Source organism: Eretmochelys imbricata, chromosome 7 (genome assembly GCF_965152235.1).
Source record: "Eretmochelys imbricata isolate rEreImb1 chromosome 7, rEreImb1.hap1, whole genome shotgun sequence".
In the NCBI taxonomy this organism is placed as follows: domain Eukaryota; kingdom Metazoa; phylum Chordata; order Testudines; family Cheloniidae; genus Eretmochelys; species Eretmochelys imbricata.
Window position 1 is genome coordinate 1,959,711 of NC_135578.1, and position 15,862 is coordinate 1,975,572.

At 41.7% G+C, this 15,862-nt stretch overlaps 1 protein-coding gene across 6 annotated transcripts in view; it reads left to right on the forward strand.

Moving 5' to 3' along the window:
• PXK (PX domain containing serine/threonine kinase like) overlaps positions 1 to 15,862 on the forward strand; it is a 57,923-nt gene that overhangs the window by 32,803 nt on the left and 9,258 nt on the right. For 3 of the 6 annotated variants that reach the window (XM_077822799.1, XM_077822800.1, XM_077822805.1), the window contains 5 exons: positions 2,468 to 2,516; positions 3,547 to 3,624; positions 4,836 to 4,922; positions 5,617 to 5,686; positions 7,056 to 7,118. In XM_077822799.1, the coding sequence (XP_077678925.1) occupies positions 2,468 to 2,516; positions 3,547 to 3,624; positions 4,836 to 4,922; positions 5,617 to 5,686; positions 7,056 to 7,118 (347 nt within the window). Of the gene's footprint in view, positions 1 to 2,467; positions 2,517 to 3,546; positions 3,625 to 4,835; positions 4,923 to 5,616; positions 5,687 to 7,055; positions 7,119 to 13,972; positions 14,003 to 15,862 lie in introns of all 6 variants that reach the window. The other 3 variants (XM_077822804.1, XM_077822803.1, XM_077822801.1) reach the window with 3 other exon arrangements.

Consider the following 15,862-nt stretch of genomic DNA (forward strand, 5'->3'; position numbering starts at 1 on the left):
GTCCAGTCTGACCTGATGTGTACATGCAGTACGATTTGGAATGTGTAGGTTCTGGGTTCATGTATATGCCAATACAATAAAAATAAACCTTTCTCTTCTTAAATAAAATACTGTTCTGTAGCAAGAGTCTGTTTAATTTTGGCAAGGGCACATAATTAAAAAGCAGGGGAGGGGAAAAAGAAATGCACAAGTGGGTTTTAAAGGGGCTCTGACAACTTTATCACACCTTTCTCTGAATTTTCTGCCTACTATTGTTCCTGAGTGTTTGGATCTGGGATAAAAAGAAAAGGAGTACTTGTGGCACCTTAGAGACTAACAAATCTATTTGAATTCAAATTTATTTCATCATCATGCATCCGATCACAAAAACTTACACTCAAATAAATTTGTTAGTCTCTAAGGTGCCACAAGTACTCCTTTTCTTTTTGGGAATACAGACTAACACGGCTGCTACTCTGGATCTGGGATGTTGGATAAGTTCATCACTTGCGTAAACATGTGGTAATCTGCAATAGTGTCAAAATTCTAAACTATCGGTCATGGGGGATTTAACTCTGACATTACACTGGACAACCTTTCTAGTGTGTTCTCAAAGAAATAGAAAGTAGCTGGAAATGTTATATTTCTAGTTTCAGACTAACATTGCCCTCTAGTGTACTTCCCCTGTGCTCTGAGAAGAGAGGGTTAATCATTTGCATTGTTGCTGCTGTCTAGTGGGATTGAGTGAAACATTTTTCCCTTGTTCAGTTACTTTAACTGGAGTGTTAAAATCCAGGTGGTTGTTCTGAATTTTATGGGTTAGTTATGGCTCGCCACTGATCGCATCCGACCAAAAGATTTATAGGTTCTTGTCCAATTCAGACTACAGGGTCCAAGAACTCCAAGCTCTATATCAGGAGAGGACTCTTGGGGTGCTTGGCAAAAAACTTATACTGAGGACAATACCAAATTGATAAATACTTTATTGAGATTAACAAAAGAATAATAAGTGCTATGAAACTTATGACTGCAAAATGGTAAAAGGATTCCAAAACTCCTGGTGGTAACATTCCTATTATAAGTACCTTAACCTAACATACTCACACCCTTCCTTGAGGACCCGGTAATAGGGGGTGAAGGACTAGCCTTACTCCTGGCATGCCCGATAACACGATGGTCCCAATAGTTCGGAATGCTGAGTTGTTATACTATACTACACAAGCTGAACTGATAGCGTGATGGAAGATAGAATGATAGGTAGCTAAAAGGATAGCCTACGGAATATAGGAGAACAAAGAAAAGAAGCAGCTCCCTAAGATATCCTTACATGGTATTTTATAGGATCTTGATGCTATATAATTCAGGCCCAACCTACTATACCCAAATCTTGTTTCTGTACCCTAAGAAATGTATGGGTCCCCTTATCCTATATCTTAGCAGATTATGACACTTACTCTCTACGTATTAAGGATTGTCTCACTCCAAAAACTGCCCACCTAGGCTCTCTTGGCGACTTCCAGGTTTTTGGTTACCAACCGGTTGCAGACGGTGGAAAAATCTATTCGGGGTTGTGTGTAGTTCCTCCCCTTAGGTTCCCCAAAGTTCAGGGACCATTTCTATTTGTGCCAAAGGTTGCCATCTTTTATGCTGACTTACTCTTAACTGATCATACTTTTAGCTATTGGCTTCTTGCATTTCAGCAAAACTTATTCTATGTATAATTATTAGGAAACACCTATCATATACCTCAACACATCCTAATTTCATAGGAATTAATACTGATAAAATATAAGAATGATATATGAAATAGATTAATTCAGAAAGAGAAACATATTTGTTACAGCTGGCTGGATTAGTAGGATATAATTAGCAAAATAATCTTATGGGCTACAAGGTAAATGGAAATGTGAAGCTTTACTCCGATATTTTCCATGCTCTTCAGTGTTTTGAATAATAACATATAATGACTGTGCAAAGAGAGCTTCTTGTCAGAAAGAGGAGTGATCTTTTAGATGCAATGTACAAACCCCCCACCAAATACCTGACCCCTGTAGTCGTTATGGCATTTTAAGCAAAGGGAGAGTTGGCTTTGGGAGATTCTATTCTGCCTAACTAAAATTACCGTGTTTCAACTATCAAAGTGTTTCTCTTGGTCTCCTCCTAAAGCTGTAAGCTAGTCTTGCTATGTTCCACATCGGAGGTGGCTACATGTCAGGGAGGATTGCTATTTGTATGTTATGACCCTTCTGGATGACAAGCACCATATAAATGCCAGTGCAAAGACCTGAAGAAGAGCTCTGTGTGAGCACGGAAGCTTGTCTCTCTCACTTGCAGAAGTTGGTCCAATAAAAGATATTACCTCACCCACTTTGTGTTAGTGCAACGAATAAGCAGCAGTGGAGGGAGTGGTGGTAATGCTGCATTCTCTTCTTGATCCTATCTGTCTCTTGGAAATAACACACCAGCTTGAACTTTTCTTTCCTTTCAGATTATTCAGTGATATTCTCCTAACGAATTCCGAGAAACCACAGTTTAAGGTAAAAGTGAACGACGCTGGCGTATCCTGAATTGCTGCTGGGTGCGTGGTTATGTGGCTGGCTTTGGGCCTTGGTGCTGTCCATCCGAAATGTGGGGTTGGGTGTGTGACAGGTGGGGAAAAAGACACTTGGCTGTGTTCAAGGCTGCCAAGACACCAGTGCTGCTGTTTCTTTCAGCAGCACTTCACAAGGGAGCTTGTTCGTTGGATACCTTCATTGACATGTCCCTGGGAGCACTTGTGTTTTTTTTTTACTCATTAGATTTTCTTAAGGACAATGGCAGTTGCTGTTCCTTACTAGGAACACTGACACAAACGTAAAGCAAACGCAGGGTTTAGGGATGGTGGGGGAGGCTACTCAGCACTGAATTCTGCAGATGCTTCAAACTGTCCCTCAGAAAAGAAGTTACTTGTACATAGTGGACAAGAGAAGTAAACTGCAAGATTTTCTTTGGTGGTTCTTGGTTATAAGATGAACAAATGTGAACTTCATAAAGTTCTGTAGGAGATTCAGGACAAACAATCTCTTCAAAGCACGAGTAACATAATATAGCTCTTGTGCCATGTCTTTTTACCAACTACTTGCCATGTGTGTTTCAACAGCAATGGCGAGAACAGACTCCTGCAGCATTGCATAGGAGAGCAATCTCCTTGGCACTGATTTGGAACCTTCCCATAAGAAATCAACAGAACCACTCTAAACCATCAGTTAGTCCACAGTCCGATCTGAAGCACCTTATATCTGAACAGCTGCTAGATTTTAACATTGGCTTTAACTCCTCCATTATACACCATATTCTTTTCCTGTTGTTGAGGCTTGCAGCCAAGTTTGTAGGGAGCAGTGCTTGCAGAAATCCCATGTGGTCTAGGTGGATACACAGTTATCTTCATTAAACAATCAGTATTAAAACCTGGGGCCTTATCATAGATCAAAAAATACCTCAGATTAAAAGTGGATGTTTGGCAGTGAAGCTGTGTGTTAATTCTGCTTGGCACATCCCATACCATGATTCTTCCCTTTCCTTTACCAGATTCCCACTAAGTTAAAAGAAGCATTGAAAACTGCCAAGGAGTGCATAGAAAAGAGACTAACTGAAGAACAGAAATTGGTAATATTTGCATTTCTTTATGGTTTTCCCACAGACATTCTTTTCCCTTTATCTTTTAAACCAAAGATTATATGACAAATGGTGAAATGTTAAAGATTTTCATCAGTAGGTTTAATAAATCTTACTGAGGCGAAATGTGCCTGTGAGACTATTGCAGTAGATGTAAGAAACCATTTTAGAACAGATTCTTTTTAAACTGAATTATATTTGGGTGTCTTAAAGGTACGCTGTACAATGTAAGATAGAACATGAGTATTTAACATATAAAACAAAAACTTGTTTGTTTTTCTAGTTAACTTTATCATATTTAAAAACTATATAAGCCAAAATGGCTAATTGACAGCATGAAGCCAAACTTCCTGGCTTCTGATACTTTGGCATGATAGAGACACACATGATAGATTTTTGTGCACTGTATTGGCTTTTGCACGTGCAGATAAATACATGGAAAAACTGGATGACAATTTGGAAATCTGGCGATTATATTTTCTTATTAGCTTACGTTTAAAAATTAAAGTGCAATTGGTGCCCTTAATCGACTGTATTCTTTTGGATCCTTGAATATTAATTTAGTAGTCTTCAAAGGGCTGTTGAAATGTATGATTAGTTTGAGTCAGAAAGTCCAGATCTAAAGTTTCTGAAGTTTGGGGTGTCTGAATCAGGGTTCCGCACCAGTGTGTTATAGGGAAGGAAACCAGATGTAAAACTTAGGATTGGAGCCAAGCTTCCCAAATTTTGGGAATGTTTTTGTCTTAGGTTTTGTTACAGGCCCATTTCTAGCTGAGGAGGAGATCAGTATGAGATGTATGATCTCTGAATGCTTTTTAGAGGAAGACTGTCCAGTCCATGTGGTGGACAATAATATTGTTGGAACACAGTTGTTTTTGCAGCACATTTGATGCCCCCTCCGCTCCCTAGTAAAGGAGCCATGGCCTGATTGTGCAGCTGTTGTATGCATGGATCTGCTATTGTCTTTAGTGGAATTTCCACAGTGAGTGGCTCCCAAAATGTTCCCTAAACGTTTATAAATCTAACTTTATTTTAACTCTGGTCTTTGGGCCCCAAACCAGTAGCAAAGATCTAAATATTTTTTAAAAATTCAAAGCCACTTGAGTATTTTCTCCAGTGTTTCCCCTTCTCTGAGGTTGCCAGATAAGTTTTGTACATTTCATGTGGGCTGTTTTGGTCTCTGTCTCTCTCATATTCTAAAGATTCACCAGCATAGAAGACTGACAAGAGCTCAGTCTCACCATGGCTCTGAGGAAGAGAAAAAGAAAAGAAAAATCTTGGCACGAAAGGTAAATGGGATTGTTTAACATGAGTTTCTGGCATGTAGAGAAGTATGTACATTCCTAGTGTAGTAAGTGCTGAAGAAATGAGAGCATAATAGGGGTATGCTCTCTCCCCCATGACCTGCAGGAACACTTCTGAGAGAGAGAGAACATCTGTTTTGATTGTTTTCACGTATGCAGACAGGCGATGCGCTGTGCAGCAATGTTTAAATGCTGACCGCTAGTTGGTTTCCAGTAACTTTAAATGAGCTAAATAAGAAAAAACGATGAGTGGCTATATGAATGCCTAAAGTGCATAGAACGGCCTGCTGGCTTCGCACATTCTGCGGGGGGATGGGAAAGCTATCTCCTGCATCTGCAGCGCATTTCCTGCATCTCTGGCTCTCTTTTTTTTGAGGACCAGTTCCTGGCCCTTGTTTTGGTTGGCAGTAGGGCCATATTGCTGCCCAAAGTGGGCAGCTGGGGATATTCCCCAGCAATGGGTGATTCCCTAGCTGCTGCAGAGTTGGCCAATAGGACTGCGACAGCAGGAGTACGCTCTGGGGAAGAGTGGATAAAGCACTGGTGATCCCTGCATGCTATAATAACCCCTTGGGGGCTGATGCAAATCCTCATGTGTCAAAGGCATCTTGGTAAGGGCCGCAGTGAAATAATGGGAAATGCTGTTTATTCCTGTCTTCTCTCTCCTTGATTCTTAAAGAAGTCAAAGCTCTCTGCCTTCGAAAGCGGGGAAGAACGCTCGGCAAAATACAGCAATTCAAACAATTCAGGTAACTAACATGGTCCTTTCAACAGGTTTACAGCGCGCTCTCTCTTTTGGATTTAAAAAAAAATAAAATTACATGCTCGTTAGAAAACCTAAAATCACTTTGAATTTTCTACTGTATACTAACAGACTATTACAAGCTGATCCTAGTATTGGTTTCAGAGTAGCAGCTGTGTTAGTCTGTATCTGCAAAAAAACCAGGAGTACTTGTGGCACCTTAGAGACTAACAAATTTATTAGAGCATCAGCTTTCATGGGCTACAGCCCACTTCACTGGACACATTGAATGGAACATGTAGTAAGAAGATATGTATATACATACAGAGAAGGTGGAATTTGCCATACAAACTGTAAGAGGCTAATTAATTAAGATGCACTATAATCAGCAAGAGGAAAAAAAACTTTTGTAGTGATAATCAAGATGGCCCATTTAGACAGTTGACAAGAAGTTAAATGCTGACCGCTAGTTGATTTGCAGTAACTTTAAATGAGATAAATAAGAAAAACCGATGAGTGGCTATATGAATGCCTAAAGTACATAGAACAGTTATTGGTTATTTCATCATGGTCAAACTGTGGGTTTAAAAACATTGTCACTGGTAGTTATGGTTTTATTAATAGGTGAAAACCTCTCAGTGCTCTGAGCATTGGATGGAAGGTGTGGGGTTGCTTACAATAGCATTGATCAGTCAATCCACTGGATACTTCGTCCTTCACATGGAAACACTCTTGACATTTATATTTCTTGATAAGAAGTTACTAAAATGAATCAATGAGCTACAGAGAAAAAAGTTTCTGTGTCCAGTCCTGAAGAGGGCTCTGTGTGGTAAACTGTCACCTGCTGAACTGTCCAGTAGTGCAGCCAGTTTCTGTTAACTAAAATGACTTGCAAGGGGAACTTTACATCTTAAAGGGTGTAACTATTCCAGAAAGCAATTCATTGTGAAATACAGTCAGCTACCAAAGTAACTGGTGAAGCTATAGCAACTGACTAAAAAACTCTCTCCTAGAAGAAGAGATGGGGTCAGAGTCTGCAGGCAGTGGGTGGCATGCACCTAAAGGAGAGCAAAATTTAGTTTCTGAAATCCAACAGCATTTAGTCTAAACAGCCTGCCTGCTATTGAAAAGAAGTGTTCCCCATTGGGGAATTCTGAGTGTGTGTTGAGATGTTTGTCAAGCCTGGTCTGTTCATCCATGCTGTGCAGCTCGTCAGTTGAGACAGGTTCTGATTCTGTACCCATTCAAGTCCGTGGGAATTAAGCCATTGACTTCAGTGGAAATAGTCAGTAAAATCAGACTGTTTCCGAAGGCCCATGTTACTGTGTTGAATCCTGAAATCACAGCTATAGTTACTGGGTTTTTATTTTGTTTAGCAGGCTCTGGGGCCAGTTCCCCTCTGACATCTCCATCGTCCCCTACTCCATCCTCTACAGCAGGTAAGCGAAAGAGCCATTGCAGTGTTGGTCTGTCTTCTGTTGAGTTTTTCTAGGGCGGGAGATGATCTATTGTATCCTTAGGGGTGATAGAGATTTAGGGACAAGTACTGGCCATAAAAATGTACAGATGACATTTATTTACCTTCTAGTGACAAAAGTTCAGACAGTTGGAGTCTTCTGAGCATCCTAGATAGCCTTGTAACATACAAAGCCTTCTTGTTTAACAAATTTCTCTGTAATACTCCTGTATTCCACACAATACAAATGCTTGTGTCTAAATCTGCACTACCCTAATCCTACCTTGATTGGTACTTTCCAGACATCCTCTGGACCTTGCATTATTTCACAAACGTGCTTTGCTTTCTGGTGATCCAGTCTGCGGGCTCTGGAGTGCTCTGTTTTGTGATTCAGCTGCTTTGTATCATCTTTGTACTCCCCGAGTGTTAGCTGCAGATCCAAGTATTAACCCACAATACATCACTGACATTTGAAATGTAAGTGTAAGGCTCACTGAGGAGCAGCATTATTAGAGGGTGCTAATACGATCCGTTTTCAGAAGGAAACATCGATACCGACTACCTGTGCAGTAGTGACTAGCTCACCTGATTTCTGGTCCAAGGAACCTGCTGCATTGAACGGCGTTAGCTCCTACATCTAGGCTACATTAATTGGTTAGGGAAGTGTGTGTGTGTGGTTGGTTGGTTCGTTCTAACTGACCTTCTAAAAGACACTGTAGTCCACAAACTTCAGTAAAGAGGTTTTTTCCCTGTCAAGTTCAGAATATGTTGAGAATTATTAACTATGTCCTCTCTAAGAAGGACTCGGTCTTCCAGGTCCACTGGATTTGGGATACTGGGATGCCACTGTATGCTCTGTATTGAAGTAAATGTTGTTATCCTCCAGGTGTGCCAACTTTTATTTTATGTTTTGATTGGGGTTTTTCCCTCCAAGATTTCAATGCATTTAAAAAAAAAAAAAGAGGAATTAGATGAAAATGCAAGGAACAGTTCTACCTTTCCCAAATGGATAGATGTTTAGAAAATAGTTATCTTTGTTTTGTGAAATGAAGTTAGGTTTTTGTTTACTTAGATTCATGTCTTGACATTGATGTGGATTTAAACTGAAATATGCTTTGTCAGTTTCAGCATGTGTGTTTGGCTTCTGTCATCTCCAGTGTGAACACCCTATCATATGTCACTCATCCTTCTGACATTGTGCTCTTGGCTGCTTGATCTAGTCCATAACATATTTGATTCTATGCAAATTGTCCCTGCATTTGTGCTAATCAAAAAGTGCTGTGGCATGCAAATTGTGTTGATACATCTGATTTGTTTCAGGCATTCTTAGTACTGCCACCATTTAAGAATGTATTTTTTGTAAACTGAATACATACAGGATGGTATAAAAAGACCATCTAATTTTGCATTAATTGGAGTGGTTAAATATAATTTTAGCACTTCAAATATTAGCTATAAAGAAAGTTAGGGGGGCTTGGGTCTCTGATTTTCACCAGGAATATGCCTTTTCCACTTCTGTGTGCAACCAAACCATTAAATGACCTAATGGGGGGGAAAAACCTGACACAACTGAAGAACATTGTTTAGAAAGAAGATACATATTAGAGGCCTTATTCCTTCACCCGCTGACTTTCTTGGTCCTTCTCTCATGAACAGAGAGCAACAATACCCAAAGTCCGAAGGTGCAAACAATTCGATGTTTATTGGGGTGAACTTCCAGCAAGCATGATTCCAGTTTCCTTCCTCAGTGTCCCCTTCCCAGGTCTGACACCACAGAGCCTTGCCTGTGTCCCTGTTCCCGTTCCCATTTCCCCCCCCCCTTAGCAAAACATGATTCCAATCCCCCCCCCACCCTCCCTCTACTTCCTGATTTGACTGCAGACTATACAGTAAAACTTGAGTTCTGCTTAGCTATCCCTTAACCAATCATTTTACTGAAATGTAACTAACCAATCCTAACATATTGTAACATGATTATCTAACCAATTATATCCCACCACCTTAATTGGTTTACACCATGGGCGGGCAAACTTTTTGGCCTGAGGGCCGCATCGGGTTTCTGAAATTGTATGGAGGGCCGGTTAGGGGAGTCTGTGCCTCCCCAAACAGCCAGGCATGGCCTGGCCCCCTTCCCCCAGACCCCCGTCCCCTAACTGCCCCCCCCACCCCGGGACCCCTGCTTCCATTCAACCCCTCTTTTCTCTGCCCTCTGACTGCCCCAACCCCTATCCATGCCCCTGAACTCCCCTGCCCTCTATCCAACACCCCGTTCCCTTACCGCGCAGCTTGGAGCACTGGTGGCTGGCAGCGTGGCTGCACCAGGACAGGCCGCCGCGCAGCACAGAGCACCGGGTCAGGCCGGGCTCTGCAGCCCCGCTGCCCAGAGCATTGTGCCGTGCGGTGGTGTGGCTGAGGGGGAGGGGGCCAGCCTCCCGGGCCAGGAGCTCAGGGGCCGGGTAAGACAGTCCCGTGTGCCGTAGTTTGCCCACATCTGGTTTACAACCAACAAAATTAATTATACAGCAAACAGAAACAATTAGCGAACCAGACAGATTAACAATAGAAAAGTGGGGGCCATAAAGATAAAACATACAGAAATGAGGGTTTTCACAACCACAGCTATTGAGAAGTGATTTCTTACCAGACAGGATGCTATCAAACTAAGTTTCCTTTTACATCTTCTAGGCTCTTCCCTTTATCTGGAAGTGATGGGAATACAATCCTGTCCTGATAATGATGCCTAACAGCCCACTAGCACCTTATTTCAATGTGACTAGTTTGGAATGTGAGTCTGTGACCGGTCGCTTCCCAGCTTATGGCTGCCTCTGCTGCTTAGCCAAAGGCCTTCACTTAAGAACAAGGCGTTAGACTGTCACAGTGAGAGAAGGCCTATAAACAGGCAGACTGATTTTGATCCTTGTTTTGTACCTCTATAACTAGCTAAGTGATAAGAATACACCTAAATTCTTAGAGTATAGGCCTTTACAGACAGGCCTGAATATCTGTGTCCTAACAATACAGGCTACAGAAGCAGCGTTCTGTATTCCCCATTCCCTGATTCTCGACTAAGGACAAAAGTTTCATGGGGGCACTAATTGGTGAGGTGACTGGCAGAGGTGTCAAGCTTTTCTCCTCTAGATTTCTGGTCTGGATTCTGTTCGAGTCAGTGCAGTTGTGTGATAATGTGGCATGCTGTGATGATGGGATATGCCGAGAGGAAGGGAATGGGGATGAGAGGGGAAGTGTGTCAAACGTGAACCCCTGTCCCCAACAGGCCCCTTGCCAGCCAAGCAAAAGTACCGTCTGTGCACATGTGGAGCTGGGAAGGGAGAGCAGAGGGAGCTGGATCCCAAGGTGTCCGACTTGAGTGAGGGCCTGATCCAAAGCCATTAAAATCAATGGGAGTCTTTCCACTGACTTCAGTGTGTTTTGGATCAGGCCTTGAGAGGGAACGAGAGGAGTACAGGAAACCAACACTCCGCAAAACCTTTCAGAATACTGTCCTCCTTTCAAAGCTTTCCTGGGACTCTGGCAGTTCTTTAAGGGACCCTTACGTAAGGCATTTATTAGAGCCCTGCTTGTTACGCAAGGTCTAGTGAATTAAGAGCTGTACTATGTGCGCAATTTATGTTTCTTTTTAGCATCTACATTTTATATTTCGTATCACAGAGGTACAATCCCACACACATGGAGGAGACCATTCATTTTATTTATTGTAAATAAGGAGCATTTTGTTGCACATCTTTGCGAAAGCTGCCTAAAATGTTCCAAAAACAAACCCACACTGCAGCTGATGGTCCCGTCGCCTTGCCATGGCTATAGCTGTGGTTGAACTTGGATTCCCTCATGGGCAAAATACAGAGATCCGTCCTTGAGAGTATTTTCAGCAGACTAAACTGCTCGTTTAGAGAGTTTACTGGTGAATGAGAACACTGTATAATGGTGCCTATAGTCTTAGTTGCTTTCAGAGTTGTGTCACACAGCACATAAGTTAGTCTCCTTCCATTTAACAGTGTTGCCTTCAAGAGCTGCGAGACCTGCAGAACCTTTAAAATGTCACGAAGCCCAATTTCTTTGCCTCTTCATTGATTAACTTTGTGGAGGAAAACAATGATCTGGGTGAGCACTAGGATTAAGAGTCTAAATAGCTAACTCTCTTTAGACATCTCCACATGCTGTGGCTGAAGTGCTGTACTGAACCTTTTGGGGGTAGAAGTTGGTAAGTGACGTTCAACGCTGTGCTTGGGGAGTTAGCCACGTCACCGCACTACATTAGAGGAAGTAAGGGTAGATTGCCTTCTGTGGTGCCTTCCCATTAGCAATTAGAACGTGTAGCACTTAGCAGCTAGTGGAATAGAAACCTACTCGTTTTTAAAATGGCCTAATCTAAGTGGCGTGAAGGACCTTGCAGTGGTGCCTAATGTGCAGCCTCTTAACTAGAGGGATTTGAATAACTTTCAATGTATTGCTTACTGAGGGGCCTGATTCTGCAAAGAGCCATATGCCTTCATCTCCCTTCACTTCATTCAGGGTTAAGGCAAATCAGTGCCCAAATATGGAAGTTCAGGCTGGTTTCTGTTTCCTAGTTTTAATATTGCCAGTGCTAAAGCTGCTAGCAAACAATAATGAGTAATGCAAACAAATATCCATGAATATTCCTCTGAATTTCTCAGTGATTTCACTTTGGCTATGTTCATGACCCTTTAGTGTTTGCTTTCCAACACTTCTAGTGCAGAAAGTGAATTTCAAAGACTCATATGTGAGTTTTCACAGAGAAATTTGGACCCACAAATGTGTTTCAGTAGTGCTTGTGTGCATATCCACTCATGGAGCAGAAACCATACTATGTGACTTTAATAAATTACAACAAAGCAAGAAAACTCAAATGTCACATTTGCAATCTGTTCATAGAGCAAAAAGTTCCAAAAGATGAATCAATTAAATCTGAATAACATGTACAGAAATCATGGCTGGTTAACAGACATGCTGCTAAGAGAAGGAGGCTAAACTTGTTGCAAATTATTCTCTCAGCTTTACTACCAAATCTTTTTGAGATATCTTACTTAGGTGGTGGCAAATGCTGCTTCTAATACAGGTTCCTGTGGCTCTGAGCTTTTGGCTAGAGTGATTGTCACTTCCCCTTGCATGTTCAGTTTTTTTTCCGACTGCATTAATTCTGCTCTCACTTAAAAATCCATTCATTTTTTGTGGTCAGAAGTTGTACGTAAAGTAGATGGGATGGAGGATGCTGTAAAAGGGAAAGTATAACCCACTCTTCATTGCATGCCTCCTGACCCCAGGAAGCATTAATAAATGAGCAAGCTTCTCTAGGCAGGAAGGTAGGGGCTGAAAGAGGACATCTCTGGTCAATTCCATTTCCCTTACTAATGTGAGTGACCCCAATTGCCTTATGGGTGTTCCTTGTTCCTTAGGAACAAAGAATGTCTGCCACACATACAGGATGGGGGACTCTATCTGGGGAAGCAGTGACTCCGAAAAGGATTTGGGGTCCTTGTGCATAATCAGCTGAACATGAGCTCCCAATGTGACACTGTGGCCAAAAGAGCTAATGTGATCCTGGGATGCATAAACAGGAATCTCAAGCAGGAATTGAAATGTTATTTTATATCTGTATTTGGCAGTGGTGCGACTGCTGCTGGAATGCTGTGTCCAGCTCTGATGGCCACCATTCAAGAAGGATGTTGAGAAATTGGAGAGGGCTCAGAGAAGAGCCGTGAGACTGATTTAAAAGATTAGAAAACTTGCCTTATAGTGTGAGACTCAAGGAGCTCAATCTATTTAGTTTAACAAAGAGAAGGTTAAGGGGTGACGTGATTAGTCTATATACCTACATGGGGAACAAATATATTTTATAATGGGCTATTCAATCTAGCAGAGAAAAGTATAACACAATCCAATGGCTGGAAGTTGAAGATGAGACAAATTCAGACTTGAATTAGGGTGTAAACTTTTAACAATTAGCCTTTGGAACAATTTCCCAACTGTCCTGGTGGATTCTCCATCACTGACCATTTTTAAATCAGGATGGGATGTTTTTCCAAAAACTCTGCTGTAGGGATTGTTCCCTGGCCTGTGTTAAGCAGCACATCAGAGTTGATCACCATAATGGTCCCTTCTGGCCTTAGAATCTATCAATCTTGTAAGTGGAGTTGAGCAGGATTTGGACTTGACTATGGGTGTTTTTTCTTTGGCTTTAAATCCTTCAAGGAGAAAGATGCCCTGCTGACGGTCATGGTGTGCTGGTGTTCTGCCTTTTACATCACCATGAGCCAACTTCACTGCCTTAATTATTCTTCCTTTTTTGAGTGTACAGATCAGATACATAATCTAAATGTTTCAGGGTAGAAAGAAATTTTTGGAATGTTACATTACAAAATGAATGGATTTTATTTCCTATGGCTGCTTCTCATACAGCTTTATTATTGAATCACTCTAAGTAAGATGTACTTTAGTGTAACTAAAAGTGCTTTTGAGACCCCCCCGAGTTTGACATTTGGCATTTTTCGATGGGTGGATGTGTGTCTGTGTGAGATTATAAACATCATGTTTCATCAGTCGATAAAGATTTTAGTACAGAAGAGTGTAGTTCATTACATTACGTGCACAATTATTTGGCTTTTTTAATATAAAGGGCATTTTAAAACAGTTCAAAATCAATACGTTCTAATTCATAGAGAAATGTATGAGCATAACCATTGGGTAACCTAACTAACTGCACAGCTAACAGTGTGACTGAATGACACTAGAACCAGAATAATGACTTGTATCCTCTCTCTCTCTCTCTGTCTCTGTCTCTCTTTCTGCTGTCTTCAATAGAGCTTACATCATTTTGAACATGAATTATCGGTAACGTAAGCTAATGCTGATTTCTCTCTCTAAAGATGTTCTGTTTCTGTATGGGAAAGCTGAACACAGACCTTCTCATGGCATAAAAAAGGAACAAAGAAGAAGTAGATCATAAGCTACTTCATTAATTATTTTAATTAAATATAGCATCTTTAAAAACTATCACTACAATGATTTTGTTTGCATCCCATTCTCTTAGCAACCTTTAAACATGTAATTTTCACAATTGCTGTTGCTTTAAATGCATTACTGAGGTTTTTTTTGTTTCAAGTCAGGCTTCAGCTTTACAGTATCTGATAAACTTTCAATTTCTTGTAACAAACTCTTAACAAAAATGGCACCGTAAAAACCCTTGATAGGTGTTGGGAGTGTTCATTCATAAAATCCTAGGGATAAACAAATGATTCATTGGCCCTGAGCAGCGTCCTCCAACATATCTGTAGGGAAGGCCTCCTGCTCACCAAGCTCTTGCATCAAGTCACTTTCTCCCTGTAAATATTGTAAAGTATTTTCCTGCTGGACAGTAGCTGCAACTGCACCAAAGTATATTTAGGTGCGTGAGGGTCTGTCTACACTGCAGTTAAACACCCATGGCTGGCTCATGTCAACTGACTCATGCTTGTGGGGCTGTAACACTTGCCATGTAGATGTTTGGGCTTGGGCTGGAGCCCAGGCTCTGGGACTCCACAATCAGGGGGGAAGGTCCCAGAGCCCGGGGTCCAGCCCCAAACATCTGCACAGCAATTTTACAGCCCTGCGAGCCTGAGTGATCAGACAAGGGTGTTTTAATTGCAGTGTAGACCTGCTCTAAGGGTAAGTTTACGCTGCAGTGTAAGCCGAGCGTTAGTAGAACTTGAATTAGCAGACCCTGGTTTGTTAACCTAGGGTTTGAGTGTCTACCCTCAATTATAACCGCAGGTTAGGAATCATTGAACCTCGGATCCCAACCTGGGGCTCCAGCGTCTACACAGCATTGTGTGGGCCCGAGTCCAACCACCCATATCCCAGACTTCTTGGCACCCTCTCCAGAATCCGGCCACTCCCACCCTTGTTTGTGGTGCAGTGTGGGGAAAACTGACTGTCCATCAAACTTGACTGTGCAGAGGACAAAGAAAGTTGGCCCATGGGATTGTGGCCTCCCAGAGCATGAGTCCAATGGGGCTGCATTTACACTGCAATGCAATACAGCTTGGACCCTCCACCAAGTTCTGTGCCGTTTGTATATAAATGGAAGGGTATTAGGCCTGACCTGGCATTCAAACCTTGGACTTACACTGCAGTGCAGACGTGCCCACAGGAACTCCAGTCACCGATTGACTCCGTCGCAGGGAGGAACGACAGAGAGATGACTTGTTGCCTGACACTTTTATAAGATGTGCTGATTGAAATGAAATAACTGTTACATTTTATAAACTAGAGGCCAGGTCCTGCAAACCATTAGACACCGGTCAGTAGAGACACTCATGGAAGTGTATGACGGAATGGGCCCCAATGGAACAAATATGATGTTTGTAGGTGGTTCTCCCGCCTGACTTAGACACGGTTTCAATAGCTACATCTGTGTTAAGGCTAAATTCAGATTTAAATTGTCAGATCAACTAAAGTGCCTCCGTAATAGAGAAAAGCTGAGTTTCCCCTTACTGCACATTGGTGCTGGCAGTTCTGTTTCCAGTTCAGTCGTTACATAGTATGTAGCTCTAAGGGCTTTCTAAAAAAAGTACAAAAAGTAAACTGATCTCCCCCTCCAAAACACTAACCAGTCTAGAAACTAGGTAACATTAGTGCCCTGGACTGATTTTATAAATAGTGATCCATCATTAGATGTATGATGACTTTTCTACCTCTGTTCTCATCAAGTTT